The sequence below is a fragment of the Rattus norvegicus genome, chromosome 4 (genome assembly GCF_021556685.1).
Source record: "Rattus norvegicus strain SHRSP/BbbUtx chromosome 4, alternate assembly SHRSP_T2T, whole genome shotgun sequence".
NCBI classification, from domain to species: Eukaryota; Metazoa; Chordata; class Mammalia; order Rodentia; family Muridae; genus Rattus; species Rattus norvegicus.
In genome coordinates, this window is record NC_141537.1 from 181,616,901 (window position 1) to 181,633,196 (window position 16,296).

At 48.7% G+C, this 16,296-nt stretch overlaps 1 protein-coding gene across 2 annotated transcripts in view; it reads right to left on the reverse strand.

The window, feature by feature from the left end:
* Nucleotides 1–16,013, reverse strand: part of Tm7sf3 (transmembrane 7 superfamily member 3) — a 31,847-nt gene extending 15,834 nt beyond the window's left edge. Inside the window, exons 1-5 of one of the 2 annotated variants that reach the window (XR_015685508.1) lie at nt 15,837–16,013; nt 6,601–6,755; nt 4,064–4,214; nt 2,447–2,567; nt 301–472 (exon numbers count right to left, since the gene is read on the reverse strand). Coding sequence is in view for 1 of the 2 variants with exons in the window: in NM_001011970.1 (NP_001011970.1) it covers nt 301–472; nt 2,447–2,567; nt 4,064–4,214; nt 6,601–6,755; nt 15,837–15,912 (675 nt within the window). In the remaining variant the exon portion in view is untranslated. 2 annotated transcript variants of the gene reach the window in all.
* Between the last annotated feature and the right edge of the window lie 283 nt (nt 16,014–16,296).

The following is a 16,296-nucleotide window of genomic DNA, read 5'->3' on the forward strand; positions in this document are numbered from 1 at the left end:
CATTCATGTATGAATGTCTGAAAGAAGCAACAAAACGCATGACAAATACTAACAGCTGTGTGCGAATCCTTCGGCAGTTTCTCAGTTTTAACACCCTTCCATTTACACTTACCAGAAGTTCTTATCTAAATCCTTCAGGTGTACAGAAAATTATCATCTACTTCTTTTCCTGCCTCAGGATGATGAGGTCACAGATATGGTGGCAAGCCAATCATAACAAAACTGACTTGCCTCTCCCCAGAGGCTAAACCATTCCAGAGCACTCAAACCAGCCACATGAGCTGTCAGAGCCAGACTCACCTTGACAGCACTGGCCATCACCTGGACCACCTGGGCCATCCTCTGAAGATGCTGGAGCAGAGAGGCCTCGGTGAGGTCGCCCTCGGGCAGAAAGTACTGATACACATGGTAGCGCAGCCTCCACCTGGACTCCTGGCCTGTGCTCACGTCACACGGTGGGGGCTCTGCAGCTCTAAAGACAAGCACAGCCGGGCATCAGCCTCGGTCTCTGGTGGCTCAAGCCCTGTCCATGAAAAGGAGCCAGAGCTCTGTTCTCAAACTTCCGCAGGGACAACCCCAACTCTAAAGCTGTGGAGTCTATGTGTCACTCTAGAGAAAGTGGCACACAGCAAAGGGCTGAACTCCATCTCCTATCCCTGCCTCCAATGTGACGGGATTGTAAACTGGCTGTGAGAGATAACTCAGGTCGTGAGGGGGAACCCTCCTGAGTGGGATCGGTGCCCTCACAGAAGAGGCCTCAGACAGCTCTCAGGCAATCTTCTCTTCTCACAAGGACACAATAAGAAGTCTGCAGCCTTCGGGAGGCCCCTGCTGGAGCCCAAAGGTGCTGCTGCTGAAAGCAATAGGGGGAACCTCCTGGGTGTGGTGCATAGCTGCGGTCCTAGAACTTGAAAGCCAGGAGAATATATGCAAATTCAAGGCCAGCCTGGTCTACATAGAAACTTGCAAGCCAACCGGTAACAAATGTAAGTAAATAAATAGTTATAAGTAAGTATCCCTGTTATCCGTAACTTACCCAAGTAGTTTTTGGTATAGATTAACCATTCTTAATCCTAAAATCTGAAACCTGGGGGCTGGAGAGATGGCTCAGCAGTTAAGAGCACTGACTGCTCTTCCAGAGGACCTGAGTAAAAATCCCAGCAATCATCTGGCAACTCACAACCGTCTGTAACTCCAAGATCTGACTCCTTCACACAGATATACATGCAGGCAAGATACTAACACATATTAAATAAAAATAAATTTTAAAAATCTGAAACCTAAAACTGTTCAGGCTCCATTGTGATATTTGCGGTTTCAGATTTGTTAGATTTGGGGTTTTCAGATTAGGGATGCTCAACCATTAAGGTCTACACAAATTTCAAACACTTCTGGCTCCAGATGTTTCAGATAAGGGATGTTTAGCCTATTCTTTACAATGGCAGCACTGGCTGACTGTTACACACCACACAGAAGCCAATGTGGTTAAAAGAAAAAACAGATTCTGACGTGAGTCAGGACCACAGCGATGACACTTTTCCTATTTGACATTGTGTCATGTGGTTAAAAAGATTTGATTTTATCTGTGTGTGTGTGTCTGTGTCTGTGTGTGTCTGTGTCTGTGTGTGTGTGTGTGTCTGTGTGTGTGTGTCTGTGTGTGTGTGTCTGTGTCGTGTGTGTGTCGTGTGTGTGTCTGTGTGTGTGTCGTGTGTGTGTGTGTCTGTGTGTGTGTGTCTGTGTGTGTGTGTGTGTGTGTGTACTTGTGAGTGTGGGTACCCATGGAATCCAGAAGGGGGTGTTTGACCTCAAAGGCCTCAGAAAAACCTCTCTGTAAAATAAAAGCAACTGCTTCTTCCTAAAAGTATTAAGATTAAGTAACAAAGAACAGGCAGCCCTCAGCGCTGAGGTGGGCAGGCAGGCAGAGTTTTCAACTGATGATTGCTACTCATCATCAAGTAGAACCTCAGGTAGTTAATTTGCAAAATTAAATCATCATAAGGTGTAAGAATTTAGGGCTACGAGTGCCTTCAACTGTTTGAATGCTTTGAGAGATCTAAGATGAGGCTGGAGAGACACCTCAGGGTTAAGTACACGCTTCTCTTTCCCACACTGAGCGGCTCACAACCACCTGTCACCTCGGCACCTGTATGCATGCACACACACACTCACACAGGCATATACACACTGAAAAATAACGAAAATAAGTCTAAGCTCACAACAGGCTTACATCACACCTGTCTGTCAAGTGAAGAATTCATAAAGATTACGGAGATTATTCAGTATAAAGAATAGCTCGAATATCAGCACCGAGGTTTAAACTATGCCAACCCCCAAATAAGAAACAATTAAACTTTGCAATAGAAGCGATGGCCGTGAGGCAGTTTCCCTGCTCCACAGTCCTGTGAGTCCTGAGAGCAGTTTTGGCAGGGCGGGATCGTCAGCCTACCTTGCATAGCCTATGTTTGCTGGAGCAAACTTGATAGTTGTTTCAAAAAAATTATAGTCCAAGTAGATGTTGGGATCTATATCTAAATCAAATTCCAAATTACAGCCTCCAGGAATGGGATCTGCATGGAAAACAGTGAGATTAGTAACCCAAGAGACCTTCTTAGGCTCCAGCAAACAATCCTACACAGCATGTCCGCACAGAAGGCCAGCACTTCCGCTGTACGGTGACTGAGGTTAGGAAGGGCACAGTTCCCTCATGCCCTTTCCCCTCGAACTGTCTCTTTCAAACCCCGGGGTGTACGCACTTGTCCACTGAGCTCTTCCTCAGTCCTACTCCCAAACTCCAGCAGTCTGGCTTCCCTCACATGCCTTCGCACAGCCATCGCTATGATCTGACTCTCTTCCAGTGCTGTCTGGACCGGGTGCTAAAAGACACCCCTGAGTCACCACTGCTCCTTCACTCAGACCCTGCTGGTCATGCCTTCAGACTTTTCTGGAATTCACTATTCCCCATTGCTGTCTCAGTGGGGAAGACCTAGGGTAAGACCTGCCTCTTACCCCAGGTATCTCCTCAGCCCTGGCCTGTTCCTCAGCAGCCACCATCACCCGGGTACAGTGCTTGAACATGTGCTCAACAATAGGAAAGTCGAGTTCCCCCAGGGACCTCCGCTCTCACGCATGGCCTTGGCTTTGAATCTGTCTACCTAATCTCATTCCTTTACTCCAGGCCAGCATTCTACATCCTTCCAATGAGACTTCCTGCAAGCACCTCAGACTCGCTGTGCCCTCACACAAGTCACAACTGACTGCATCCCACCCCATGAAAGGGCTAGCACCCAACAGCCCCACATCTAAACCGACTGTGTGGCACAATCTCTAATCTGTCCAAACAGCAGGCCGAGGCTCCTCTCTGGTAACGTGCAGCCCCTGTGCCTTATCGGTTGCCCTCCCCAAGCCTGGCTCAGGACCTGCTTTCAGACTCCACCTTTCACTTTCCTCATAGCCGCTGGGCTCAGTCCTGACTCAGCTCTTTCTCCTTCATGTAGCTCAGGCTAGCTTTCAACTTGCCATGGAGCTGGCTCTGACCTGTTAGTCCTCTTACCTCCACCGTCCCATGCTGGATTACGGGCATGTCCCACAATACCCAATGTTACACAGTGCTGGAGAGGAAGCCCAGGGTGTGCTGCATGCTGGTTAAGCACTGGCCAACCAAGCTACACCACCAGTTCCGCTGTGGTCAGCTTTCTAACGATGAAATGGACTATGCTGCTCCCCGCTCAAACGCTATGCTTCCTTTGAACCCAGCTTAGCAATGTGTGCAAATTGTGTTCAGGGGTCTTTGCTGTCTGGCGCGACACACACAGTTGCCCACCACTCTCCAAACCCTGCACCTTCTTTAGGATAAGCCTACTGCCTCCTCCGTCCACAGTCACAAGGACTGAGCTCTCCTAGTCAACATGAGCTTCCAGTCCCACTAGCTCTCCACCTCTCTCCCAGAGAAACACCCCGATTAAATAAACTACACCGTGATAAACCATTTTACCAGGATCATTTCCCTTAGGATTCCCCAAACAGGGGAACCTCATATCCACGGATGAACTGGGTAGGGAATTACCTCTTTCTGAGTAGGAGAGTGTAACGGCCACACTCTGAACGGGCTTAGTGTCTTCTGTCTCCAAGTACCAAGTGCACACAGTCTGCTCTGGTCTAAGAATGAAAACCAGTCCTCTGTCGTTGCCTGTTCCTGAGGTGCTGGGGAGGAGAGTCTGCATTTGGGAAGTAAAGCCACCATGAAGTTTTCATCTCTCTGCTCTAATATCCAACCTTCACATGGGGGAACTCTCTAAACTATCACTGAGGGCTGGAGAGATGGCTCTGGCTGTTAAGAGCTCTGGTTGCTCTTCCAAAGGACCTGGGTTCAATTCCCAACATCTACATGACAGCTTACGACAGCCTGTGATTCCAGTTCCAGGGGACCGGATGCCCTCTCTAAGCCTGCACAGGTACTGGGCACAGAGGTGATGCACATGAAGACATACTGGCAAAAGACACATACAAAAGAAAGAAGCGAACGAAGAAAGGTTTAGCGAGATTATTGCCTCAGTGGGTTTGAACTTCTGTGACAAAGTACAACAGGTTTTATGGTTTATGAACACAGCAGAGTAAGGAAGCCACTTTTGGGGAGCCTTTTTACAGGGGTGCCATCTTACTGGAAAGGTTCTCTTCTGTCCGCATCCCGGTTAATGCTTTTGAGTCTATGCATGTATATATGTTTGTATATATGCACATGTGCATATGCCAAGCGTGTGAGCATACATGTGGTGAGTGTGTGAGCAGGCATGTGGCAGGTATGTCAGCAGACATGTGGTATGTGTGAATATATGTGGTGTGTGTGTGTGTGTGTGAATACATGTGGCAAGTGTGTAAGCACATACGTGATGGATGCGTGAGCACACATGTGGTGAGGATATGTGAATATATGTGGCTAGTGTGTGAACAGACAAGTGTGTAAGCACACACATGGTGGACGTTTGAGCACACATGTGACAAGTGCAAGAGCACACGTGTGGAGAACAGAGGTTGACATTGGGTATTGCCCTTTATCCCTTTCCAACTTATTATTTTATCTAATGTATATATTTTAGATTTAGTATTTGTTTCCTTTTGCTTGTGTGAATGTACACCACGTGCGTGCCTGGTGCCCTCAGAGGTCAGATCTCCTGGAACTGGAGTTGTAGATGGTTATGAGCTGTGCTGTGAGTGCTGGGAACTGAACCCAGGCCCTCTTAACTGCTAAGCCATGTCTCCATCCCCTGCAGGTGACTTTTTAAGACACGATCTCTACTGAACGTGGGGCTCACTGATTGTCTAGACTGATGAACCAGTTGAGCCTTGTTTCTACCTCCCCAGACCTAAGGTAACAAATCCACACCAGGACTGGCTGGGTTTTGGGGGGGGGGGCACTGTTTGGTTTGGTTTGGTTTGGTTTGGTGGGTTTTAAGAGTCAAACTCAGGGGGTTGGGGATTTAGCTCAGTGGTAGAGCGCTTGCCTAACAAGCGCAAGGCCCTGGGTTCGGTCCCCAGCTCCGAAAAAAAAAGAAAAAGAAAAAAAAAAAAAAGACTCAGGTCCTGTAGACTAGGCCTTCTCCTCAGCCCTCAGATTCCATTTCTTAATACCAAGACTACCAGGGGTCAGGGTGCAGACCAGTGCTTCCTGTGGAGTCTGACGGCCTGGAGTTCATTCCCAGCTTAATATGGGAAGGCAACAAAACAAACCAACAAACAAGCCTCTATGACTTGCACACTGAACTTTCCAAGCACTACAGTTCAACTGAGTCAAGGCTGACTCTGTCCAGCCCTGAGGCTAACAAGACAAACCAGAGCTCTGGCCCCAAAGAGTTCAGTTTATAAAAAGCGTTTGTTTTAAAGATTTGTTTAATTACTTATTTTATGTGTATGAGTGTTTTTGCCGTATGCATTTCTGCATACCATGCTCATGCCTGGTACCCGTGGAGACCAGAGGAGGAATCTGAGCCTCTGGAGTGAGGATAGTTGTGAGTTGCTGTATGGGTGCTGGGAACCAAGCCCTTGACCAGTGAGCAATCCTGCTGGAAATCTTTTCTCCTTTAAGGCAAGCGTTCATGTAGGTCAGGTCCTCTCTGCCTCACTGTGTGATTGAAGCTGGCCTAATGCTCTTGTCTCCACAGTCGGAATGTTCTCTTAAAGCTAAGAGAATGAGAAGGGGAAATGTACCAGGTGAGTTTCAACTTGGCCAGTCTCGAAGCCAGTGGCTTTGCCTACAGAGTCAGCGGGCTTCAGAGAGCCCATTGCCACAGCAACCAGAAATCAAAACAATGAAACAAAACAAGACCAAGAACACCGCTGGCCACCAGAAGGGACAAAAGAAAGAGCTCTGCTCTTCACAGTCATTTATTTCTGGAACCCTGTGCAGTTCTGTTCACCTACAGTCTGTGAGTCAAGGGAATAGAAGGCAGCCCGGGCACCGAGGGCAACCCAGGCAGTGAGGTCTGGCAACTAAAGATGGCTGAAACCTTGCCGCATGGCGACCAGGCCCACTCATACACAGGCACCACACACAAGACTCGACATTATAGAGACACTCTTTTTACTGAAGCAATCCTTTGCACTTACCTTAGTATATGAAACTGTGGTGTTCTGATACTGTGAGTGTATTTGGAAAAGAAGAAAGGTCACATTGCTTGAAATGTGGCGCAGAACGGCCTCCTGTGGAAAGCGCCTGCTGAGCACAAAGTACGTAAATTTTCCCACAGAAAATTCAAGGAAACCTACAACGAGAAAAGTATTCTCATCACAATATTGCACCTCTGGCATCTATTTGTGGAAATTTCATTCGTAAACAAACGTACGACGCTAACCTAACCCTGGGAAAGCCCCTTGGGACTCAGGTATGGCGGGGCAAACCTGATGTCTCGGCACTTGCGAGGCTAGCGCAGAGGGATCTGTAAGTGCACGGCCAACCTGGAGTACAGAGCAAGACCCTATTTGTGTCTGGGCGACACATGTCACGATGAGGATAAGGAAACTTTAAAGCTGAAGACTGGTAGGACGAAGCCATTGCAATCCTGAATCACGACTGCCATGGTCACGTGTCCCAGGCCTGCCCTGTGGATAATCCATCACAGGCAGCAGCGGCTCGCTGGCCGATCCTTCCTGCTGAGCTGCGACTACTGACAGATTCACCTACTTCAGTTATATCTCTATTGAGCCCACCAGTCCGAACCCATGTATGAAAATGGCAACAATTTAATTCACTTTTCTTTAAATGACCCTATATCAAAAACAACGCGGGCTGGAGAGATGGCTCAGTGGTTAAGAGCACCGACTGCTCTTCCCAAGGTCCTGAGTTCAAATCCCAGCAACCACATGGTGGCTCACAACCATCTGAAACGAGTCTGATGCCCTCTTCTGGTGTGTCTGAAGATAGCGACAGTGTAATCATAATATATAATAAATAAATAAAAAAAAAAAAAAACGCAAAATATGCCTTCTGGCCTGTCGGCTGTGGTGGGTCACTGTCCCTGGCCCTCAGGGCCCAGTATCCTTCCACAGTGCAAGGAGCTCATTTCTGTCCTCCATTTTCTGGTTTCCTTTTTTGTGTCCCTTCCCACTCCCCTACCCACACACACTTTTCCCTCGTTTTCTCCAGTTGACAAGTATCAGCGTGTACTTATAAAATAGCTGTCTGGGCCCAAAACCTGAGCATGCAAATTCATTACAGCTCCTCTACCAGAGCTGCCCCGCAGGCCATCATCTCTTGGGCTTTCCTCCAATGTACTCCAGAGATGCTGCGGTGGCCCTCATTATTCCCCAGGACACGGAGTCTGCACCAGACAGCTCAGAAGGTCTGGAAGACACTGAAGCCACCGCTAGAGATACGCTGGTGGCTAACTTTCCTTAACCTCCCTCTTCAACCCAGAGGTAAGAATCATTCTCTGAGATTCCAACAAACTAGAAAGACAGTGAAGAACCATAAGATCAAAGGCTCAGAGCAGGTTAGAGCCCAGCTGTTCTCCCAGTAACCCAGGTTCAGTTCCCAGGACCCCCATGGCAGTTCACAACTGCTTATAACCAGTTCCAGGTGATCGAGTACCCTCTTCTGGCCACCAGAGGCAGCAGGCACACGTGTGGTGCACAGGCGTACATGCAGACAAAACCCCATAGACACATAAAATAAATAAAATAAATCCTTAGAAAAGAAACAGGACCACAGCAATTAAAATGATCAGGCAAACTGGCCACTGAAAACAGGAGGAGCAAAGTTAAAAGCAGGCATCCCCAAGAGTATATGTCAAATGGCCTTTCTATACACACACTCTTTGTCAAGTTTCAAAGGGTTCTTATCAGAAATTTCCTGATTTAACAAAAGCTTCTAGCTTCGATGGCCTCAAGGTTCAGGTTCTGCCTTGAGTCTATATCTTAAATTTGTTAAAACAACAAGACACACACACACAGGCACACGCACACGCGCACACACACACACACACACACACACACACACAATATAGGGAAGCTCTCAACGCTTGCCCACTGCCTCCCCTTGTGCAAACATCCCCTGCAGCTGACACTCTGGTATATGTACTACCATCCCTTAGCATCCACAGGACACAAGTCCCAAACTCTCCAACTGCCAATCCCTGCCCACACCTCACATAAGACGGCAGATACCATAGGAGATGAGGAGGTGGCTCAGTGGGTAAGGCCACTTACTCATCAAGCATGAGGGACCTCGATTCAAGTCCCAGCACCCGCACAGCCACATACACTGTAACTTCCATGCTATGGAGGTCAAGGATAAGGTCACTGGGGCTCTCTGGACACCAGTGCAGTTCCAGGTTCAATGAGAGGCTCTGTTCAAGGGAATAAGGCCCACGCACACAACACATCACACACACACACACACACACTCTCTCTCTCTCTCTCTCTCTCTGTATCTCTCTGTCTCTGTCTCTCTGTATCTCTCTCTCTCTGTATCTCTCTGTCTCTGTCTCTCTGTCTCTGTCTCTCTGTCTCTCTGTCTCTCTCTGTATCTCTCTGTCTCTGTCTCTCGGTCTCTGTCTCTCTCTCTCTCTCTCTCTGTCTCTCTCTCTCTCTTTAAAGTGGTGTTATGGTGGACCTATACCCACATTATTTACCTGTGGATTGTTTACACACCTAACACAAGTGCTACATCATCATTTTTTTTTCCTTTTTTTCTTTTTTCTTTTTTTTTGGAGCCGGGGACTGAACCCAGGGCCTTGCGCGTGCTAGGCAAGCGCTCTACCGCTGAGCTAAATCCCCAACCCCTACATCATCATTTTACTGCTAGAGAACAACGACATGAAAAGTCTGATCACATTTGGTACAGATACACTTTTAAAAAATTATTTTCAGGGGGCTGGAGAGATGGCTCGGGGGTTAAGAACACCGACTGCTCTTCCAGAGGCCCTGAGTTCAGCAACCACATGGTGGCTCACAACCATCTGTAATGGGATCCGATGCCCTCTCCTGGTGTGTCTGAGGATAGCCACAGTGTACTCACATACGTGAAATTTAAAAAAAAGAATTATTTTCACTCTGCAGCTGGTTGAATCTGCAGGGTACAAGGCTCTGGGCCTGGAGACCAACTCAGTGTTGAAGATTCAGTGCTTATTTCTACACATATGTGAGAAGATGTTTAAATGTCAGGCATCCATATGTTAAAATTGAGAGTTCCGGGCCCGGCGGAAGCTGCATCTTGGTGAGAGAGTGTTTGTTTAGCATGTGTGAAGTTGAGCTCCACATCAGTACTCCCAGGGGGTGGGGAGTGGGGGGGTGGGGATTCTAACTTGGCCCCTTTGTAAAGCTACAGAGTGCACGCAGATCATAACTGCACCCATTGACAACCGCAGCCACTGCTGCTCTAGTGTGACAAACGCACTAAGGAAAATTGCTACGCATGGCCTGCACACTTTTAATCTCAACACCCAGAGGCTCTTTTGAGTTACGGTTTCTATTGCTGTGAAGAGACACGGTGACCACAGCGAGCCTTACGACAGGAAACATTCAGTTGGGGCTGGCTTAGAGGTCCTGAGGTTCGGTCCATCATCATCGAGGTAGGAACATGGCAGCATCCAGGCATACACGGTGCTGGAGAAGGAGCTAAGAGGTCTGCATCTGGATCCACAGGCAGCAGGAAGAGACAGCCACTGGGCCTGGGTTGAGCTTCTGAGACCTCAAAGCCCACCCTCTAGTGACACACTTCCTCTACCAAAGCCACACCTACTCCAACAGGGCCACACCTCCTGGTAGTGCCAATACTAATACAACACCAATAGTGCTGATACGTAGGGACCAAGTGTTCAAATGCATAAGTCTATCAGGGGTGTCCTATTCAAACCACCACAGGGGCAGAGACCAGAAGACCAGACCAGGGGTTAAGGTCATCCTAGCCTAGATAGCGAATTTGAAGCCAGACTAGACTATATGATACTCTGTATCAAAAATTTCCCCAAATAAAATAAAATAGAGTTCTGTTTTGCAGGGAAGTATTCTAGGTAGCCTACAGGTCAGGTGATCAACTTAATGTGAGATTTTTTTGATGCCACAGTGTATCAGATGACCTTTGCCCTTACGGTTAAACCATACCTAAGTTGTCTTCCTGTCTAAAAGGTCACAACTTAAAGAGCCGGAGACATGACCTAGGTAGCAGGACTGAAACTCCAAGCTGAAGCCTGTGCTTCTTACTTCAGGAAGTTCACCCAGGCTCCTAGGAACCACAAGAAAGAGCGCCTGCTTTTTCAGACACGATGCTCCACGGAAGCCCCAACCCCACACGCCTGCGGCAGGAACCTGCTGAAGGCAGATAGTGAAGGCGTGTGTGCGGGGAGACAGTCTATGGTATCTAACAGCTGGCCCTGTTGTCCTAACATCAGCATCGTTAGGAATGGGCGCCTTAAAGTGTTTCTCTTTTTCGAGCACAGTTCCTTAATTCTAACATTTTCTAGTTTTTATGAAGCATCCTTATCATAAGGAAACTACAATATACCCTGCTTGTTTGTTCTCTTTCCAAGAATCCCCCATGCCACTTAAATGAAAATGCCTAGTTATAGCCACAGACAGGAGTTTGAAAACACTCATTCAAACATCGTGAGAAAGGGCTGGGAGTGTGGCTCAGTCAGGAGAGGGCTTGACCAGCCCCACCAACATGCTCAAAGCCCTGGGTTTGAGCACCAGCGTTGTGTTGAGTGCCGTAACCCAACACCAGAGAGATGGGTGGAGGCAGGAGGATCGATGTTTAAGTCATCCTCAGCTGTGCATAGTTCAAGGCTAGCCCTGTCTCGGAAAACAAAGCAGGCAGTTCTCCAAGTAACTGAGAACTGCTAACATCAAGTCTGGAGAATAAGAGAGAGACTCACACGTCTCCATTCTTAACCGATCTGCTTTGTGCGGGAGGGAAATGATTCCCTGGACAAGAACCATTGCGCAATCTATACAGAAGGTTGCATTTTAACCCAGGCTCCTGTGGTTTCCCTCCTGGCTATCTATGCAGGTCTTGGTCATATCTGATGATCCAGTGTCTGGCACTGTACCAATGGCCTGGCGGTAAATGTCTTTTCAACACGGACAGAACACTGTGACTTAAGGCAAGGTATTTATTTCCTCTGGGCCTCTGTTCTCTCACAGGAAAAGGGAAGTTGCTCTGCTACTTAAACCACCCAGCAAATGGGAGATGGCTTTATAGCCTACAAGTGCTACACAGCAAGGAACATGCACTTCTGTAGCTTGCCACTGCTTTGGAGCCCCAAAAATGCTCAGGCATCCTCAGATTGGACCCAAAAAGACCCTCATGGGGAGAGGGTTAACATGTTCTCTCTGAGATGCTCTGCCTATCATAAGCTGCAATGAGGGGACTGTTTCCAGAGAGAAACGCATGAAAAATACTTAAGGTGGGGCCTGGGGTATGGCTTATGCGTTCAATTCCCAGTACCACCAAAAATAACCCAGAAATGGGAGAGAAGGACAGGGGTGGGGAACAACTGCAAAAGACACACACACGCACACACACACACACACACACACACACACACACACACACAGAGAGAGAGAGAGAGAGAGAGAGAGAGAGAGAGAGAGAGGAAATACTAAACTGCCTTTGCCACAAGCATGATAGAAACTTCATTTAATTTCCTTTTGTTTGTTTTTAATATTATTTGGTTGTTTTCCAGTACTGGAGATTGAACCCAGGGCCTCTCAAGTACTGAGCAAACCATCTACCACAACCCTAGCTTTTTAATATTTGCATTTCAAGACGGAGTCTAAGTTGCCCACCCTGCCCTGGACCTTCCGGTATACCCCGAATGGGCCTTGAAGCTGAAGTAATCCTTCTGCCTCAACTTCCCAAACAGCTAGCTGGGTCATGACAAGTCTGAGACGCCCAACCTTGCTGGAAACTGCATTTAATTTTTATTCACAAGAGGCTTGGCAATAGAAGACATACCCAAACACATCCTGCAGAAGTTAATAGGACCCTACCCTCGCCTCCGAGCCATCCGGAGAAGGAGTCACCAGAAACATTTGACTGGCATAATTAGATCTTATGACTGGTGTGTGGGAAGCGGACAGCACATCAAAGGACATTACACAGCAGGCAGCCCAGTCAACATGGGGTGCTAACTCCAACTGTACTTGGGAGAGCTACGGCTCTGCTTTGCCTAACATTTTAAAAACACCGGGAACTGCCGTCTGAATGGGAGGGGCTGTTTTTCTCTTTCCATTCATACTCTCCATCCCTAACCATCCAGAGTCCCTTTTTCCTTCGCTAACTCCACTCTAGGAAGACCTTCCACTCCTAATCTTTTCCTCTTTCCCAATCAGATCTCTATCTTAAAACCACCTCTTTGACTGTGTTACTAAAATGTACCTCAGACTTCCCTCCATTGTCTGTGCCAGCTAACACAGCAGCCAGCTTTAGGAGCTCCGACAAAGCATATCCCTCCTAATTCTCCTCAGGATAAGAATGGTCCAGCTACTTGGGTGCCATTCAGCTATCCCTTACAATTTGTGTTTGTTTGTGTTCTTTGTTTTGAGATAAGGTCTTGTTGTGTGGCCTACACTGGCCTCGAACTGGAGGCAATCCCCCTGTCACAGCCTCTGAAGCGCTCAGGATTACTTGTGTGCAGCGTCGTCAAGTTCAGATACTAATGTTTTTTATCTTCTGATGGCAGCGACTGGAGATCTAGCTCAGTGTGATATGCTTGTCTGGTGTGTGCAGGGACCAGGGTCCAATCCTCAGCTCCACAAAGTAAATGTATGACACTAAACGGACACACAACAAGCACATGACCCTTCAAGGGTGTTTGGGAGGAAGCCATCAGATGTGCCTATATACACAGGTGGCCCAATGCCCTTGTACAAAATGTGGGCCCCACTCAGCTCTTAAAGGGTGGGCTTTCCAGGTGAGTGCCGGGAGCCAAGCCCGCTTACACACCCTCCGTCTCAGGAACGTTTCAGGAATGTCAAGCCCACTTACACCCTCTGGGACACCTAGCCAGTAGTCCGTTCTTATCACTTTTACAGCTTCTGTCTCCAGCCATCAGTTCTTATCAGTCTATACCCGCAATTTACGGTTTAGGGCTATAGGGAGGGTGGTGGCAGTGATGTATGGGTCCTGAGTCCTGGGTGACCTTCCGGCCTACTTGTCTTTATAAACCTCTGTCTTTTAATTAAAGTTTGAGAGCTTGGTCAGAACATAGACTTGCTCCCCTTCTTTGTGCCCTCCCGCCCCCAGGTCTCCACTGAACCCCTGCAGGCCAGGGCAGGTGAGCAACCAGGTACAAATCTAAGACAAAAATGAAGACACCTTGTCAAGTAGAGAGTGGGTGACTAGACATGTAGATGAGTCCCTGGACCAGAATGTCCATCTGTCTCCCAGCCCTCGCTGAGCATCCAGCCACTGAGACTCAGATCCTCTTAACACAGAGGTACAACTCCTGCCACCTGTATCTTAACACCAGCTGGGCTGTTCACGGAGGCCCGCCCTTCGACAGTGAGCCATCGAATGTCCGCACTGCCTTTCACCAGCCATGCAGGGAATGTCAGCTTTCAATCACGCAGCTGTCGAGTCCCTGAGTCCCATCCCTGTCCTGCACACAACAAAACTAACCTAAGAAGAAAAGCACAGCACTCGGCAGCAGTGTCGTGCCATAATCAGAGGTGAAACAGTGTAAGAAGAAATAAAAACTAATCCTCACTTATTGCCTCTCCTGACGTCAGTGAAAAGCTTCTGGATATCAAGTACTGAGGCTGCAAACTGGAAATAAAAGCTATGCTTCCCAGCCCTCCAGACTGAGGAGCCCCTCTAGAACAACCCTGAACTCAACCCTTCCCCTCTCCCACTTTCTCCGGAAGGATGTTTCAAAGACAAGGGCTCACAGAATAAGTATAAAGCCTTATGCTGTGAAAAGGTTTGGTTTTCTTTTTCCTTTTTTGAGATAGTGTCTCCTGTAGCCCAGGCTGGCTTTATCATCCTTATGCAGGATGAATCTGACTTTGTGCATTCTCGATCCTCCATGTTCTGAACGCAGGATCTAGGCATGTACTACTACCACTCCCAGTCCATGTCGTGCTCAGGAAGGGCACTGGGACTTCTTTTTTTCTTTTTTCTATTTTTCGGAGCTGGGGACCGAACTCAGGGCCTTGCATTTGCTAGGCAAGTGCTCTACCACTGAGCTAAATCCCCAGCCCGCACCGGGACTTCTTAAATGCTAGTCGAACATTCTACCAACTCAGCTCCATTCCCAGCCCCTGGGCAAGATGTTCTCCTCAGAAGGGGGCTCTGCTGAGGTGCAGGGGCCATGCAATTTGTAGGGCGCCACACCAGGTGCTGCTAAGTTTGTCTAATGAGCATCTTGAGCCTCCGAAGATAGAGTTCTGGATCTCTATCTCCTGTGGCTTTGAGGATTAGAGTGCTCAGGCTGTGAAATGGACCTAGCACACTGTCAGAGGCCAACACTTCCTGTCAACTATCAGCCAGAGTTTTCGTCAAGAAAATAGAAGGGTGTGTGTGTGTGTGTGTGTGTGTGTGTGTGTGTGTGTGTATTCACTCAACACACAAATATCTGTCCTTAGTTGTACCCAAAGATCTTAAAATGAGGTTTCTAACCCCGGTTTTTCACAGATAAACCTCTAGGAAAAATGATCATTCAGAAAACTGTTGTATTTGCCACTCATCTCCAGCCGAAACAAGTAATGTAGTTAATGCAGCCAGAAAAAGCACGTGATCACCACCCTGGCACAATTAGTGCTTTTCATGGTTCCCATTAACGCCCCTGCCCCCTCTCAGCAGTCGCTAAACCCCCCTCACCTAACACATGACCTAGGATTTCACGTCCCATCATCACTGGCTCATTTTTTCCTCTCAAACTGCAAAACGTCACCCATTTGAAAAGCACCTAGATTTTGGAGTGTCAAAGCCAGCTACTGCGTGGAACGCTAGTTCCTCGACAGACTTAGCTGCCTGGTAGCTGACCGGTTGGGTTTGGTTTTAGTTTTGGCCTGACTCTCACTCTCCAGATCGGTCTCGAACTCATAATCCTCCTGTCGCAGCCTCCGAGGTGCTGCGCTTACAGCCGTGCTCCCCGAAATTCAGCTTAAAAGGCCGTTTCAATTTGTCCAATTAAAACCACAAACATGGCTGCTCCCTGCGGGGAAGAATGCCTCGAAGGGGGCTACTTATCTCTGCTCGGTTCCCAGCCCAAACGAGGCGCTGACAGGATGGACCCGGTCCCGAACCCGCGGCCTGAAGCGCATCAGCAGCCGGGGAGGACTGCCCAGACCCGGGCGGCCTGAGGCCTTGCTGCGGGAGCGGAGGTTAAGTTCGGGAAGCTCACCGTCGCTGGAGTTCGCCTGGGCCTCCGCGCTGCCCGCCGCCAGCACCGCCAGGACCAGCAGGCGCAGCCGCCACATCACTGCGGGCCGGGGGCGCGCAGGCCGGGTCGGGGCTCTACCCCGGAGAGCCCGCGCGCATCGCTCTCACCCGCTGGCCCCGCGCGTGCACCTGCGGCCCCAACCCCGCCAGGCGCGCGCTTCCGGGCTGACGGTCGCGCGCGTCCTCCGCAGGCCCCTGCGGGCGCGCGCCTCCTACCCGGACCAGCGGGCGAGTGGGGCCTCCTACTCGCTTTTGTATCTTTCCTATCTCTCTTCTTCCTTCTCTTTTCTTCTTTCTCTTTTCTCCCTTTTTTTTTCCTTTTCTTTTTTTCGGGACTGGGGACCGAACCCAGGGCTAGGCAAGCGCTCTGCCACTGAGCTAAATCCCCAACCCCTCTTTTCTCCCTTTCTTAATTTCTTTCT